Source organism: Myotis davidii, unplaced genomic scaffold, assembly GCF_000327345.1.
Source record: "Myotis davidii unplaced genomic scaffold, ASM32734v1 scaffold330, whole genome shotgun sequence".
Taxonomy (NCBI): Eukaryota; Metazoa; Chordata; class Mammalia; order Chiroptera; family Vespertilionidae; genus Myotis; species Myotis davidii.
Genome location: NW_006283770.1, coordinates 906,202 through 924,726, shown reverse-complemented (window position 1 = coordinate 924,726; position 18,525 = coordinate 906,202). Strand labels below are relative to the sequence as shown.

The window sequence follows — 18,525 nt, the reverse complement described above, 5'->3', positions numbered from 1 at the left end:
AACAACACAGAGCACTATATGAACCCTGCACTACCTGCCTTCAGACTTTTACATGAGAAATCAACTTGTGACTTATTCAAAACAACGTTAATTTGGATCTTTGTTGTGTGCAGTCAAACCTAATCTGGAAACTCCTGATATCCCTTGAACTATGTTGCTTTTAAGAATCTAAAATATATGGTATTGGCTTGGAGCAAGGAAATTGGATGAACACTAGGATGCCTAGGAATTGAAAATTAATGAGAGTTCAGTAATTTGGGGCTTTGGGGCTTACCAAGATTACACAATCAAATGAGCTAATACCTTAAAGTAAATCAGTCTCTCTTTCCCCACCCCCCTCTCTCGTCATATTCTGTTTCTGTGTAGAACCCTAATATTCCCCTTTCAAAGATCAAGTCAGCCTATAAAGGGGAGCTAAGAACTGGAGCCATAAAGACTTTCCTTAAGCACAGACCCATAGAGCCAGTCAGATGATGAATGCAAAGGGATCATCAGTGATGATGTGGGTCGGCAAGAACCTATAGCAACACTAACAACACCAGCAGCATCAACAGACACACCGACCACTGCCAGGGCTCTTACTCATTTGGAAACAGGCAACTGGAGGATTTCCCTTTTGAACTGTGATTAACTCCTATAGTTCTTAGATAATTTAGAAGACACTGGGAGCTCAAAAACTATGATGCTAGACTTGCTGCTAAAGAACTATATTTATACTCACACGGATAATGGAGGCATGTAAGAAGAAAAATGTCTTTCTCTGCCACTTACTAGTTATTTAACCTTGGGTATTATAACCTTTCTGAGCCTCAGTTCTTTCATTTGTAAAACTGGGTTATCCTCATGGTTATGAGGATTAAATAAACTGGTGAACGTGAAAGCATTTGGTACAGTGTTTGGCACATGGAAGATACTGAAAAACTGTTAGATGAATCTGAATCTATATCAAAATAAGACAACTTTCATAGATAAGTTCTCTCTACATAGTTTAATAAGAGAAGTACTTTTCTCTACCCAGCACTGCTCTGGTATTCCAACTGGAGACCATAGGGCTGTTGGCCTCACACTCTCCCTTTCAAGCTTCTCACAATAGGAGGTCTGAGGTTCTCTTCTCAGGCTTCCATAACAACCATTGCCTGTTCAATTCTTTCATGGGTCATGTCCTTCTTAATTGGGGAATGCTTATAAGTGAAAAATCTAGCTGTGTATAGCAAGGCAAAATTATATGATTAGAGAGTAAATCACCTTAAAGAGCGAAATCCCCTGAATGTCCTGGTGTGTTTATTATAGAATCCAATTATTTAAAATCCAAAAATAAAATTTTCTCAGAACTATTCAAAGATATCTCTTGATATAGAGCAATAGTTTTAATTTTTACTTATGCATGACAACAACTCTAATCGTCACTAAAGGAGGTAATCATTTTAGTGATGGGTATAGTTTTTTGGTTTTTGTTTTCTTTTTTCATGTAAAACGGTTTTAGGATGCATTTAGGTGGAACGATCTACGTAAGTGTGAAATCATTACCATAATTAAATGCAGTATTTCTTCTATAATATTACCATAAAAACATTGTCATCTTCACTAAAAGTAGAACATGTTAACAGGTTAAGCAGAATATGCAGAATACAATAGGTTTCCAGATAATATTCCTGCACATTACTAATTAAATGAGAACTACTGTTAAATAGAAATTAAAGAAATAAAAAGTGTTAATTTTAACTTGACTGACACTAAATACTATGATACTCTAGCCGAGTACAGAAAAAGGCACTGCCTGGTGCTTTATTAATTCATGCATAGTCTATTCACGACCACAGTGGAAAAACACTGTTTTTCTTTACTCCCCTTCTCTTAATAATTTACATGAAGATAAGCTCTCCTCTCATGGCCATGACTAGATCTGCTCTTTCACCCTTTTTTAAAAAAGGCTGTCAAGTACACAGTGGTTAGGAGCCTGGACTCTGGAGCTACCATGTTCCTGTCCACTTACTAGCTGTGACACTTGGACAAGTCACATAGTCTCTTTGTGCATTAGTTTCTTCATCTGTATAAAGGGGTTAACAAAAATAGCTCCTTCATACAGTTAATGTGCTAAGCACACAGTGGGTACCAGGTGTCAGCTATTAAAGAAGACAGGCTTGATAGACTTCAAGTTGGGGCGCTAACAACCAGGATCTGGAGACTTTCCAAGGGGCATGCACATGTGGACAGTTTAAAGCAAGTCAAATTCCAGATCCTTGCATATATATATATCTCTGTTCCTAAAATGCACCTGTCCAAGAAGCTGCCTGTACTGACTAGAGTTTGCCCTTGTAAAGTATCTATTTTGTCAGTTTATAACAGAGAGAAAATTTTAAGTGCCCCCTTCAAGCTATACCATTAATATATACATTTACAATAAAATTTACTTGGTACTTGGTAAGTGGATAATGAATATCAAAAAAGATAATATATTCATGCTGCTTTGAATAACTGTGTACTAAAACAATTATAATAAAAATTCAATCCTGAGGAAATTTTCAATACTTACAATCTTATGGTCACAGGGCATTTAAAAATGTATAGTTACTGTATGATAGAATGGCCTATGTAAGACTTTCGAGCATAAAATATACAATTCAATGGAAGAAATGTAGAAATATAAGTTTAAAAATAAAAGAATGTAAAATTTCCAACTATTGAAGAACTTGTTAATGTTTTATTTTTCCTATTAAAATTTCAATGATAAAGATTTTTGCAAAACATATACCTGAGAAAGGAAGATGGTGGCATAGATAAATGCCGCCACAACCACATCAAAATTACAACTAAAATACAGAACAACCATCATCCAGAACCACTGGAAAGCTGGCTGAATGGAAGTCCTACAACTAGAGAAGAAGAAAGCACATTGAGACTGGTAGGAGGGGCAGAGGCATGGAACGGGCTGGGCTGGCACCCAGGTGTGCCGTTTTTTTAAATCTGGAGATTGTCTCGGCAGAGGCTGCCTACGAGGAGCAAAGGGGCCCAGCCGTCAGTTTAAATGTAAATAACTGAAATGCTCCAATCAAAAAGCATAGGGTAGAAGAACCAAGATGGTGGCATAGATAAATGCCAGTACTCACCGCCTGCCACAACCACATCAAAATTACAACTAAAATACAGAACAACCATCATCCAGAACCACTGGAAAGCTGGCTGAATGGAAGTCCTACAACTAGAGAAGAAGAAAGCACACTGAGACTGGTAGGAGGTATGGAGGTGCGGAATGGGCTGGTCCGGCAACCACATGGGCTGCTTTTTTAATCAGGAGGGGATCATCTCTGTGAAGGCTGCCAAAGGAGGAGCAAGGGGTTCTAGCCCCACACCAGACCCCCAGCCAAGGGTCCCAGAGCTGAGGAAAGAGGTCCCTACAGGCATTAAGAACTAAAGGCTGTAAAAACCAGTGCAGATTGGGGCTCAGTGACACAGAGACTCTGGAGATGCAGCTGTTCCTCTTAAAAGGCTGACACCATGAACTGAACTTACAAGGTCCCGCTTCCTCTGAGCTCCAACACCAGGGCAAGGCTCTGGGGAACATAGACACATATGAGGAGGAACTGGATTGTTCAGGGCATCAGGGCAGGAACTTTGGGGCATCTTTTTCCCAGATGGAGGTGCTCACAGGGATCATTATTCCTATGCTGAGACCTCCCCAGTCTCAGGGCTGACTGGTAGAATTTCTGTTTGCTCTGGCCTGTGATTCCCTAAGACTGTGGTCAACAGACTGCAGCTTGGAAGCCACATGAGGCTCTTTGGCCCCTTGAGTGTGGCACTTCCTAAGCCTTCAGAGTACCCTAATTAAGTTAATAACAATGTACCTACCTATATAGTCTAAGTTTAAAAAATTTGGCTCTCAAAAGAAATTTCAATCGTTGTACTGTTGATATTTGGCTCTGTTGACTAATGAGTTTGCTGACCACTGCCCTAAGATTCTGCCTCATCCAATTTACAACTTCACTTAAGCTGCGTGCTGCAGCTTTTGTATACGAATGGCTTGTCCTTGCTCAGGCTAAAATCTCTCAAACAAGCTGCAGCTAGGTCAGCGAGCTCTCAAGACCCAGCACCAGGACCAGCCTGCTTTGCTTCACAGCTGGGCCTCATCTGGGCACTTCCAAACCCAATACAAAGAGGAGGAATCTGCAGATCTCTCTGTAGCTCTTGCCTGCCATCAACCCAAGAATCTAGTGCTCCATGGACAGAATAAGAGAAAGAGAGTGACAGAGAAAAAGAGAGAGAGAGAGAAAGAGAGGACGCACATGCTTTTTAATTTAGGAGTAGCCCCTGATTGGTCCTTTCAAAAAATTCTGCCATAATAACATTCTTGGGATTAATTATATGCCTTACTGTCTTATAATTGTTTATCTGCAAGCTGCCTGTCTTAGCAACATTCATACATTTTAAAGTCCATGTCTTTCCCACACCCTTCCTTCCTTGCCCAGTTGGGTTGCCTTAGTAACTCTGACTAGCTGGTTTCCAGGTTCTACTTCCTCCCTGGTTTTATGGTCCCAATTCCTGACTACCTATCTTCCTTCTGTCTCCTCACTATCATCTATCTAATAATCAAATATTTATTTACAATTATTTCCAGACTAAAAAAGACAATGTTGTTTGCATTCAAATGTTGAACAAGACAATATGGTTCCTCCACTAGCTGACTTTTCAATATAATCAATGTAAAAACAAGTTTAATTAGTCTTATTAAAACCAATTTGAATGATAATAATGAGTGATTATGGAAATGCCCATAGTAAGATTAGACAAAACAAGCATAAAAAATCCTTATAATCTCCTATCCTTGGAGTTAGCCACTATTATAATTTGTGAATGTGTGTTTCAGACTTTTACCTATGATTTTATATATAGTCTTTTCTTTAAATGAAAGTGTGACCATATTAAGTATATAGCTTATAGTATACAGCTGTGTTCACTTAATGATAATATCCTCACGTTATTAAATATTTTTTGAGAACTTATTTTTTATTACTTGTTTTTACCATCCTAGCTAATTGTTCCAAATGTTTCTAAATGTGATTAAAGCTGGGGTACTGTTAGGGTAGGCAGCTAGGAGTTAACAAAAGAGAAAGTAGCTAGACTGGAAGAGCCTGATTGAGTCTGTAAGTTATGGCTTCAGACACCCTAAAGGAAAACTACATCCTCTGCCATAGGAGTTTTAATCTGCACTCCCCAGATGATCAACTTTCCAACAGAGGGGGATGGGGGGCATAACTAGCCTTTAGGAGGGATAAGGAAAACTCCCTGAATAGGCACTGGAGCAGTAGGAGCCAAGAGGGGACCATAAGGTGAGAATTCTAGACTGGGAAAAGGATTGGATTGGATAGGGGAGAGCCCAGCACAAGCCAACCATGAGCCAGGAAAGAGACTGGTTAGTTCGAAAGAAAGCTTACCCCTTCCCTAGCCCAAGGTAATGAAACCCTGACAAAGCACTTGTGTTTTGTGTTCTCTCTCCATAGCAGCCCTGTGGGTCCAAGTGCCACTCTACAGGCCACTCCACAGGCCTGGGTGGAGCAGTGCAGCTCCAGCCGAAGCACAGCTGAGAGCAGAGACTAAGCTGGACTACCAGAGCTCTTAAGTTTTGGATCTTGACCCTCCTGATGGGCACTCAGGCTCACCAGGCCCAGGACTTCTTCCATGGCAGATGGAGCTAAGCCACTGAGACACCAGGAACCTAGACATAGTCCTTTGTGTTTTGCTCCAGCTCCATTAAATCTTAACAAGGCACCTAACCCTCCTCGGTGTGGGTCCCCAAGGTGCTATTTTGGCAGCTCCACAAAAGAGCTGTGTTTCCACACTGGCAGCAGTTCTTATACACACCTTAGACAAACAATTGAATAGTGCAATTCCCAGATCAAAATGTATGAATACTTTTATTTTAAGGCTGATGATGTATTTCAAAATTGAATAGATTTTTAGAATTGTACTAAGTCCTAAAACTACCAGAAATAGTATATGAAATCTCATCTAACAGCACCCATCACTAAAATAAAATATTATTCTCAACCTTACTAATTTTAGAATGATTCTCTGATAGTAAAATTTTAATTTTTCAAAAAAATTGTTTAAGTTTTTAATCATATCAATATTGAGGGAGGAATATTAAGGGATAATCAGTGAGATTTTATGGACTATAAATTATTTAATATTACTTATAAAATCATTTAATTAAAAAAAGAAATTCCTGCAATAAAGAATATATATGTTGAACTTCTAAATATTTTAAACATAACCAAGTTCAAAATACCTAATTAGCCCAATGCTACCTTTCCCACATACTTATGAGAAGATATCCAATTATCTTGAAAAAGGCAATTAAAGTTACTATTAATAATCTTAATACTAGGACATGTTATAATTTATTTGATAATCACATTTCCCACAATGATACTGTCAACATAAACTGTGAAACTGTAGCTCCATCTTGTTTACAAGTATCAGAGACAATATGCTCACTATTCTGTTGTACTTAAATGTTGCATTGCAGTTTTTCTTAACAGGTAATACGTGACACGAAACATGTCTGATTGTATGCTTCATGATTTCCATTCTAATGTTTAACATTAAGAAATTATATTTATGTATTAAAGATGTCAGAAAACAATTTTAAAAAATTAAGCTAAGAAAAATAATAGCACCATGTCTTTCATTTTAAATACAAAATCTAAATCTTTTGTTCATATATGGTTAAAGAGCCATCTGTAAACAGAAATGCAAACTATTTACATTTTCTGATTTATGTAGCTAGCATTAAGTATTTTGCCTGTGTTTGTTTTATATTTTCTGAAATTTATTATGAATCAAAATATTGTCATTAAAATCAGAAAAATCAAGAGATACCTTTCAAGATTAACTCATGAGTTTTAAAAATTCATTATTTCTATTCTTTATTCTGATTTGTATAACAAGGAAAAGTAAAATGTAATTATTTTTATTTTAAAAACATACTACAGAAAAAGATACCTTCTAAGCCAAGCTGAAGTTTACATTATTTATTGCTATTTTTATTCAAAACTATGCATTAGAATAAATATGTTTCTAAACACCAAGTTGAAAAGATGCTCTGAATCTTAGACAACATAAATACTAGGCAGTAGGTAGTTGCCATAGTAGCAAGTAAATAGGAGCATTAAAATACATGTAATTTTTCAATTGCATACACTTTTTTCATAAATATGCATATTTTATAGGTAAAGGATTACTCAACTCCTGCTTTAGTTCCCCTTTTAGAGAAAGAAAAATACCCAACTCTTTAGAAATAAAATATTAGTGCCCTGGCCGGTGTGACTCAGTTGGCTAGAGTGTTCTCCCATCCACCAGGTCTCTAGTATATTTTATAGGGCTGGAGAGAGATGCAGTTCTATAAGCCATGACATGAAGTTTGAAATCTATTAAATGGTACAGGTAAGTCAACCTAAACAGAACAAGAAAGTTGCTCAACTATTATTGGGAAACAAATCCTTCAAATCTGATTATATAAATTTGGACTTCCAGTTTGTAACAATAACAACAATTAGGTGGAATGAGAATTTAAAACCTTTAAAAGATCACCATCTAGCTCTGGCCCGTAGCTCATTTGATTGGAGCATCATCCCAATACACTAGGTTGTGGGTTCTATCTCTGGTCAGGGCACTTACAAGAATCAACCAATGACTGCATGGATAAGTGGAACAACAAATCTATATTTCTCTCTCTCTCTCTCTCTCTCTCCTCTCTCTCTCTCTCTCTCTCTCTCTCTCTCTCTCTCTCTGATTTAAAATTTTAAAATAAAAAAATCACCATCTAGGCAGGGTGCCAAATATGAGGTGACAAAACAGTGAGTGTTCTAGGGCTCACTTCGTGTTCGCACCTAGATGAAGTAGCCATGAAATAGCCACGCACTGTAATGGCTAAGGACTGACTGAACTAGCCTGCAATAGGAACATCCTCATCAAACATTTGCATGATCCTACACTTTCATTGAAGAGAAATAAGGTTGGCTCCTCAACTCCACTGAAGAAGATAGTAAATTTAAATTATAAGAACTCCAAAGAATGACCTAAAGTGGTAGTCAAATATTTATGACTAACAAAATAGAATGGAATAGGTCACATGAATGATGTAACTACTGCAAAAGGAAAAAAGAATATCTTTTTTATTCCTGGTCTCTTCCAAACCCTGGAACTATTTTCTTCCACTTTTACCATTTTAAAGTAATAGGAAAATGTCCCTGGAGGCTACAAAAGGGAAAAAAATACCCATCTTTAAAACAAGGGGGAAATGAGTTGGGTAATTAGACAGCTTAGTTTAACCTGGAAACATGCACTAACAAATTAAAAAAATCAATTAGTAACAACTAGAAGCTGGAAAAGAACCAACATAGTATTTGAAAAGCCAAATATGACAGACGAACGTAGTATCTTTTCTGATAGAATGATAGGTCATATTATCAAGTACAAAGTGAACAGTATAATCTATTTCAGTGTTCTAAGCCTTTTTATTCTATACCCCAATCCAGGATAGAAAAAAAATGGTTTGGGAAGAAAAGCATTTAAAAATTGGCTTCAATGCTAAACCAATGGCTCTTGACAGATCTCTCTCTTGAGGACCTGTTTCAGAACTGAGTCAATATCCTTATTAATGGCCAGTCAGGAATCTTGGCCTCCTTAATGTTTTTGCTCCATTGCATCATATCCCTGAGATCTCTGAAATTAAAAATATCTGTTTCCTTAGTTTTCTATCCAACTTGCTGATCTTTCTTTTCCCTAGTGATCTTAAATTACTTGTTGCTTCAACTAAGTGGTGCTCTGTTGGACAAGATGTAAACCCATTTTAGGTAGAAATCTGAGAGAGAAAGAGGGACTACTTCAACAGTGCCATGGTCGGACAGCCCAGGTTCCTATGAACTCAGGTATGGGTAGTATTAAGTTTCCCTAAATGAAGGTAGAAACTAAGTAAAATTAACATTCATAGAGATTAGCATTGCAGGTATGGGTAGTTCTCTGTCACAGCAAAAATATGTAAGATTTCTAAACCAATCTCACTCAAGGAAAAAGTGGGGACTTTGTCCAAAAGTCTAGTAGCTATGTTGGTTGGTGGTATGTTAAAACTGGGAAGAGAAGAGGAGGAGAAAGAAAAGAAAAGGAATTGAGAGCATGGGAACTCACTGATCTGATTCTGTAAAGTCTGCTAGTTGAAACTGCTCTATAGATGAAACGTCTTAGTTGGTCATGAGACATAAAGACATATTTTATAGTAATAACAATATTATTAAGCTGGATTAATAATTGCTAGGGTCTTGACCCTTTTTACTGATAATTTGCTTTTATCATTATAATATCTGAATTTCCCCTGAGGAAGTATGTAAAGAATTTTAGATGGCTCTCCACAAATTTTCAGACATAATCCATTTTTATTGATTTACTAGAGGCCCAGTACATGAAATCTGTGCACTGGTAGGGTCCCTAGCAGCTGCCGGCTGCTGGTTGGGTACTCCCTCCCTCCCACTGGCCAGCCCCGCTCCCTGATCGAACTCCCAGATGAACTCCTGGTCAAGTGTACAATTTGCATACTATGCTTTTATTATATCGGACAATTATACTAGCATATAGATTATGCCTTCAAAATTTTAGATGGATCTAGGATGGAATACCTCTGTAAGAGATGGTATAACACAGAGCAAACTGTAGCAAAAAGGTCCAATAGCAGGACTGAAACAAGACATAATCTCTTTAGTGCAATGAAATTCAACTCAATTCATTAAGTATGTATTGATTCCTATCTAATACCTATAATTAAGAGATTTCAAAATATAAGTTAATTTACCAAATATATTTTCAATCTTTTCAAATGTTTTAAGTTTGCCAATTCTCCACGTTCTGAAAATTATTATCGAGTTTCAAGTCCAAGGCTGGGAACCAAGTAGGAAAAGCACTTGAGTCCCGATGACAACTGGCTTAGACTCATCTACCTAAAGCAAGAAATTGGGAAACAGGTATACTGTGGACTAAGATTTTTAAAAAAGTTACAATGGACCTAGAAAAATCTCCGTTTACATCTGGTTAAACCTTCTTTTATCTTACTTCTTCTTTTGCAGGATTACCCAACTATAACCTAAGATGTGAGATCTAAATAGAATTTTAAAAGTCCAAACTTAAATACATATATGTATGTTGTACCATGGAATTATTTTTCATTTTCTTGTACTGAAATAAGAAAATGTATTTAAGTTTCCCTAAATGAAGGTAGAAACTAAGTAAAATTAACATTCATAGAGATTAGCATTGCAGAATAGGATTTATACTACCAATAAAAAATCATAGAGTCTTTCAAATTAATATATCTTACTGTCTTTCTCTAATGCTCCTGGCTCACCTGCAGCCCGTCAGACAAGGTAATAATGTATGATAATCACATGAAAATATACAATTAATATTCATCACCTCTCATTCCTCATCACTTTAGATGATCAGTAATGCAGAGTGAAAATGCTGTCAGATTTCTAATTGCTTTGTAATGGGCTTGAAACAGGGAAATCATTAAAGGCAAACAATCTGTCATTTGTCTGTTACTTTAACTATCTATCATACAAAAAAACTCATTAAAGAAATTGCTAATTAGCTATGAAAGACTATACTTATGGTGCATCTCCAGCAGATTAAAAAGTAATACTATGAATTGCTTTAAATATTTTCAAAATAATATTTTTGTGGAAATTCATCAGAGCCGATCTATTCTTGAGTATATTTTTTAAGCTGTGTGGTTTCATTATTTTGGCATCTAATCCATCATTACAAATAAAAACCCTTTAGCATATAAGATTTGTTATTCATCAGTCTCTAAATAATTAAATCGAAAGGTTGCAAGAAGAAGCTGAAATGTTAAATGTGTTTATTACTAGTAAACTGACTCAAGAAGTAAAAAGTAGTGCAATAGTAACCCTGAGGCTAAATGAAGAATATATTTTAAAATATACCCTCAGATCCCTGTGTATTTGAACTGTTGAAGTTGCAATGCTTCATTCATCTTAAATAATGCTATCGTTATATAAATATTATATTCAACTATTGAAATTAAGCATAACCTTAAACTCTGCATAAGAGATCAACTACTTTGAAATTTTTGCAGATATTAACCAACACTAAAATGTTTCATAATATTACTAAAAATAATTTTAAAGAGGAAGACAAATAAATTCTTTAAACATCTACACTGAATTTTACTTGTCTTATTAATGCTACCATTCTATATGAGGTACTTAGTACTGTATTTTAAAAATCTATAATAATTACAACCATCTAGTTTTAAAAACAAATAAGCATATAAACAAACATAATCCAGAAATGTTTTGTTAGCTATATAGTCCAATTGCATTTTATTTTAGAAAAATTATGAGAGTAACATAGATAACACTGTTATTTTGTATTTCATTTGGGTAGTGATGAATTAAATTATGTATTTATTTCCTATAAAACAAATCTTAGTAATAAAGTCAAACTTCTTTTAAATATGTATACCTATTCATATCTATTGGAATGCACACACATTTCTAAATGAAAATGCAATGGCATGCTTAGCCTGGTGCCGTGATATGTACCAGTGAATTCCAAGCTAACTTCAAAAGCTTCCATAACACTCTGGAAACATCTTCATTATACTCCCTAATTGACTTAGTAAACAGACTTCATATCAACTATTTAACACATTTTAATCCACAAATTAACACCTTTTGATCATTCAGATTAACCTTTCTTCTGTGAGTCAATGACATGACAAAAATAATATAAACTTTTAAAAATTATTCAGGTTTAAAAAACATTTACAATGGAAGAATACTTTCTGAAAAAAATAGCATATAAATGCATTCCACCACGTGGTCCAAAGAGACCATCACAAAGTTTCAAATTTCAAGGTATTTGAAAAGCTCACAAAAAAGCCACAGTGGTCATAAGAATAAAGAAAAAAGGGGTAAAGAACTGAATAGGGGAAATAATAAGTTGGTATTACTAAAAAAAAAAACACAGAAAAAATGTATTTTATACAGAATTTTAAACATATTCATGAAAAGATTAAAACATCAGATATGAAGAAGTTAGGAAGATAAGAAAAAAATTCTCAGGGAAGATAAAGACCTTTAAGAGGTCAGAAACAAGCTTGAAAGAACATTGACAAAACTGAAAAAAAAAAAAAAAGGAAAACACAGCAACAGGTGTGACAGCAAAACCTACTGGCATTTATCTCTCTGACTCTCATGTTTTGTGCATTGCCTTACTCAAACTCAATGAATGTTCAGTGATGATTATTGCTGAAAAGGTGAAAGACTAGATCAAATGAAGACGTCCTGCAAAAAGGCAAAAATGAAAAACCATTTCTGAAAGATGAGGCACGATTGTTCATTAGAGCTGATTTTCAATACTGTCTAAAGATTTATGATAAGCTGCCCCCTCCCAAAAAATAAGTTTCTCTAATTCTAGCCATTCATCTCTCCACTCACTTGAAAATTATTTAAGCTTAACACTTCCATACATCTTCCTGGACTAGCCTAATTTTGATTCAAGAAATTCAATCATTCAATTAATCTGCTTTATTCTATTCATGTAAGTTATTAACTGTCATAGTCCCTCTTATTTCCTTTGGCATAGTACTTTCCACAGATATTTCAGTTCCTTATTTACTGTAATAGTTGTCTACACTAATAAATTCTAAGCTTTTGAGAGGGTTACAGCCAACTCTGTCTTGTGTCTTTTGTAACAGAATGTGGGACACATAGTAAACATGCAATAAATATTTATTAAATGAAATAGGGAATGGAAGCTATGTATGTACTATATCATTGTAGTGTGTGTGTGTGTGTGTGTGTGTGTGTGTGTGTGTGTTTTATCTCATCATTAGTTAATTCTATCTTCCCAGTAGATTCTAAACTGCTCTAGGGGCAATAATTTAATTTTAGAATATAACCATAATATTCTGTGGTACTTAAATATAGCTTAGGTCACTACTATAAAAATCCTAAAAATTCAGAGACAAATAAGATCAAGGGAATTAAAAGAGTTGGCTAAATAAACAAACAACCCAATTAACAAATGGGCAGAGGACATGAGCAGACATCTCTCCCAAGAAGACATGCAAATGACCAACAGATATGTGAAAAGGTGTTCAACCTTATTAATAATTAGGGAAATGCAAATCAAAACTATAATGAGATACCACTTCACACCTGTTAGAATGACTATTATCAATAGTCATAATAACAAGTGTCGGAGAAGTTGTGGAGAAAAGGGAATCCTCATTCACTGCTGGAGGGAGTGCAGACTGGTACAGCCACTATGAAAAATAGTCTGGCCATTCCTCAGAAAAATTAAGAATAGAATTACCATATGACCCAGCAATCCATCTCCTGGATATATACCCAGAAAACTAAAAAACATATATTTGAAACAATATATGCACCCCTATGCTCATTGCAGCATAGTTCATGGTGACAAAGTCACGGAGACAATCAAAGTATCCTGTGATAGAAGACTGGATAAATATGTAGTACATACACAATGGAATAACTACTCAACCATAAGAAAAAATGAAACACTGCCACTGGGATAACATGAATGGGCCTTAAGAATATTATGCTAAGTGACACAAGCCAGTCAGAAAAAGCTAAGAACTATATGATTTCATTCATATGTGGGATATAAAACTGAAACTCGTGGACACAAACAGCAGTGTGGTAGTTGCCAGAGGGAAGGGGATGGAGGTAAAAGTGGGTGTGGGCGAAGGAGACCTAATATATGGTGCTGTAAGAAGATTTGACTTTGGGTAGTGGATACACAGTGCAATATACAAATCTTGCATCATAGATATCGACACCTGAAATCTATACGATCCTATTAACCAATGTCACCCCAATAAATTTCATTTAAAAAAATAGTTGGCAAAGAAACCAGTAACAGAGCCAGGTAAATATAATCCTAGGATAAGAAAAAATTAGCAGAAGTATACTGTAGCTATTGCAAATGTTATCCACTATTGAAAGCACAATTTACTAATATGATCTCAAATTAAAAATGTGTTAATGGATGGTGCTCATCCACACATTAGTTTATGGACAGGCAAGTACTAAAATGACAAACTAAATAAGAATGTGACTTTTTTACTAACACTACAACCAAGGGTCTTAAGCCCCTGCTACATCTATAGCTATAGCTACCTTTAGGTATAGTACTTGATCAATCACCATGAAATCAACCATTGAATGTATTTCTACCTTGCTTATGTTTATGCTAGTGACATAGGAATGAAGTTTTTGCTCATGCTTTTAATTTATCCTGCAAACTATAGTTCAACAAACATTTGGGTTTTATTTCATTTTTCTAATTCAATAGCTGGTGGCTTTTGTTTGCTCTGTATGGAAATTCCTAAAATACTGCTATAAATATCAAAACAAAATTTTAATTATTAATAACAACAGCTAACTTTTACTGAGTACTTATGACTTTCAGGCACTATTACCTTTTTAATCCTCATAACAAATCTATGAGGGAAATACTATTATTATTCCTATTTTGCTTTGCACAGAGATTAATTTAAACTGTTCACATAATCAGTAAGAGGTGGAGGCTGGATTCAAACCTATGCAGTCAGTTTCCAGAGTTTAAGCTCTTAACCACAATGCTAACACAGTTTATATTTCTGAAATATTAATTTTTACATGAAATGGATAAATTACTTTCTTAAAATAAGGTAGTAAGAAATAAACCTATTCTAGGTACCCATCACTAGAACTCTAGAGAATGTGGCAAAAGAGCTGGTGCTTCATTTTTCTGAGAGGTGTTCCTACCCTCAGAGATCTTACAATCCAATGAGAAAATCAGAATATACATTTGAAGTGTATAACAATACCCTGTAGGATAGGATGAATGCAAGTGAGTAGTACACACAGGACTTGCTATGAAAGTTGAGAGGAAGAAAGTGATTTCCAAGGACTGGGACATCATAAAAGGTCTGATAAAAGAGATAGGTCTTAAAGAAGGGATAAAAATCATAGGAGGAAGAAAAAAGCTAGGATATTATAATAAGTAAGGGGAACCTCGTGAATTACAGATGAAGTACTAAGAAAAGATTCAATCTATAATATCTATAATAATAAAAGCATAGTATGCTAATTAGACCGGACATCCTTCCGGACGACCTTCCAGATGAAGCTGGGGCTTCGAGGGAAGCCGGTGCCAGCAGTTGGGGGAAGGAAGGCCTATTCTTGCATGAATTTCGTGCATCGGGCCTCTAGTTGTTTATATGTTTTATGTATTAGGTAATAGTAATGAGGTTGGAAAACTAAGGATCATATTGGGAAAGTAACTGAATGCCAGATTAAGGAGTTAGGACTTTATCCTCTTGACTACCTGCTCTGTTCAATACAGTAGTCACTAGTTAGATGTGGCTACTGAGTACTTGAATGTGGTTAGTCCAACTGCACTGTGCAGTTAAAATACACACCAGCTTTGAAGACTTAGTATGAAAAAAAGAATGTGTTATGTTTTTGTGTCTCCTATGGAGAACCTAATCTACACTTATAGCTTGAGATTTTTTTTTTTGCTTTACTGTGTCATTCAGTTATTCTTTATAGTTCATACCATCATTAAATAATTGGCTATATTGAAATATTTTATTGAATGTGCTTAGGTTTATCCTGATTGCTCCTCAAACTGAGATTTTGTAGAAGAAAAAAAAAAATAAAGAAGGAAAGCAAATCTAAGCAGTAACAGCAAAACAATCTTAACATTCCAAGTGAAATTAAATCATGCTGCCAAGAAATGCCATACAGTTTCTGCCTCTGGGCACAATGCAAGGAAGAAAGGTCAACATAAGGTAAGCAGCGCAAAGAAGATACAAGGTAAAAGCATAATGGAAATAAAGAGAGATGGAGGAGGAGAAAAAAACTAACCAAAAAGTTAACCGAGCAGTTTATTTTGCTTTTTCTGTAATCTTCACAGATAGCATGGCTGCCCTGGGAATATACAGACTTGCTAAAAACCATGTTCTGCTGCTCTCACAATTAGCAATTTGGACTTGATCTTTGGTTTGTTTCTTCAACTACAAAGTGAGAAAATAACACCTGCCTTACCTTCCTCAGTGGGTTAAAGTAAAAGTGAAGCGAGACAGTAAATGTGAAAGGACTTGGAAGTGTGTGTGTGTGTGTGTGTGTGTGTGTGTGTGTGTGTGTGTGTCTTTTAAGCCAGTCGCTAAAATCTAAAAGTAACATTTGGTTGAACATCTTTGCCAGAAAAAAAAATTTTTTTTTTAACTGAAAAGACAAACTATACGGCATAGGTTTTATTTCTCTTAATGTTCGAATGAGAACATTCTAAGAGACGTATAGGGACTTGAGACGAATCAGTTCTCATTCTTACCTTCCCCTCTCCCCGCCTCCCCCGCGCCATAGTGCATTCACCAACCACAAAACAGGGAGCAGCGCCGGGTAGAGCGCTTTGGGGATGGCGGGGGCAGCCAGAGGGACGGGGGCAGGCTCGCTGGGACAGGAGAGAGAAGCGAGGGTAACAGATCAGGGGGAAGAGGGAGTTTAGAAGGAAGGGGAAAACCTTTCCCTATAGCTCAAGCACTTACTGCTGCGAGTCAACTCCTTAGAAGCGTCGATTGGGTACCATAGCAGTGACTGGTTACCATAGCCACCGCGTCCCGGAGGGTGGAGCGACGCTTCCGCGTAGTGCCTCGGCCACTACGCCTCGACTGGAAACGTGGTCACGTAGGAGCAATAACTTCCGGCGGAAAAAGAAGCCGGTTCCGAGTTTTGGCCGACCGGTAACGAGGAGTCCGTTCCGACGCCTCTATGAAGTTTGGTAAGTTGATTTCGAGTGGAGCCAGTGGAGGGTACTCGCCTGTGGCTGACGGTGGAGCCGCCTGTGAGTTCAGTGAATTCAGAGGACCCATTTTTGAGGAGGCCTCGCTGTCTCCTGAAGTTCACAGCCGCGGGCAGAGGTTGGCTGGTGTCAGGCCTCCTGGCGGGGTCTCTGCTGTAGCCTGGAGACTCCCGACAGTATCCTGGGGGGGACGGTGTTAGGGGGCTCTGCGCGCTCCCCCAATAGCAGGGGGATTCTTGCTCGCTACCTCCAGTGTGATGGGCTGTTTCTCGTATTATTCTTAAAAAATAATTTGGAAGAAAAGAAGTGAATTGGGACATTTAAGAGGGAATGCTCCCAAAATCATCTTAATTCTTTGGTCTTTTGCTTTGCTTTAAAAAAAATCGTTTTGTAAACATTTCTTAAGCCCCTTTAGTGTGTTTAGTGAGTACTTACTGTGTGCCACGTTTACCATAAGACCAGCAGAAACACCTTCTTAGAGGGTCATCCATCACTCGGGTTCATGATCGAATTCAGTTGTTTTCAATGCTGTTGTATATTCCTTAATTTAAGACTTAAGAAGCGTATAGCATGAAACATCCAACAAGTTTTCCATACATGTCTGTACTGTTATACATGAAATTCTTGGAGTGTTTTAAATGTTTTAAGTTTATGTTAGAGAGAGAGGAAGGGAGGGAGGGAGAGAGAGAGACAGAGAGGTACATCAGTTTGTTGTTCCACTTATTCATCCATTCATTGGTTGATTCTTGTATGTACCTTGACCAGGTATCGAACCCACAACCTTGGCTTATTTGACAACGCTTTTTAATAAACTGAGCCACTCAGTCAGGGCTCCTGGGGTGTTTTAAAGAAAAATATATGCTTCATCAGGTTTGCATTATAATAATTATTTACTCAACTGAATATCTAAATGTTAAGGAACTGAGAAAAGTAGTACTTGCTTATTTCATACATACAAGCAAACTGTAATGAATTTATTTAATTGTCATCAATGTTTTTATTCAGCTGATCAGAGAAGGCCCACTTGTTCAGTGGATGATGGCATTTGGGCAGATACCAAAAAAGGATTGGTACAGCATTCTGGGGGCAAACCCATCTGCAAGTATGGCTGACCTAAAACAAAAGTATCAAAAACTCATATTATTGGTAAGTCTGTTCTTTCAGATTTTAAATCATTGGGGAGGGGGAGAGGGAAGGGGAAATCAGTTATTTTTATGTGACCAGAAATTTGTTTCCATAAAATGGATATATGATATTCACACAGGAATCATGGTATTAATATGGTGAGTTGAGCCCTAGCCAGTTTGGCTCAGTGGATAGAGCGTCTGCCTGTGGACTGAAGGGTCCCAGGTTCAACTCCAGTCAAGGGCACATGCCCAGGTTGCAGGCTCGATCCCCAGTAGGGGGCTTGCAGGAGGCAGCCAATCAATGATTCTTTCATCATTGATGTTTCTATCTCTCCCTTTCCCTTTCTCTCTGAAATCAATAAAAAAAATTTAAAAACAAAAAAGAAACATCAATGATGAAAATCCTCAATCAGCTGCCTCCTGCACACCCCCTAGTGAGTATCGAGCCCACAACCCAGGCATGTGCCCCTGACCGGAATCGAACCCAGGACCCTTCCATCCACCTGCTGAC

The 18,525-nt window shown here is 36.8% G+C and overlaps 1 protein-coding gene across 1 annotated transcript in view; it reads left to right on the top strand.

The window, feature by feature from the left end:
- Window positions 1–16,789: 16,789 nt before the first annotated feature.
- The window catches only part of DNAJC24 (DnaJ heat shock protein family (Hsp40) member C24), a 38,781-nt gene continuing 37,045 nt past the window's right edge, over window positions 16,790–18,525 (top strand). The window contains exons 1-2 of the mRNA XM_006753937.1: window positions 16,790–16,866; window positions 17,893–18,033. Coding sequence (XP_006754000.1) covers window positions 17,923–18,033 — 111 coding nt within the window. The 5' untranslated portion in view covers window positions 16,790–16,866; window positions 17,893–17,922. The remainder of the gene's footprint in view (window positions 16,867–17,892; window positions 18,034–18,525) is intronic.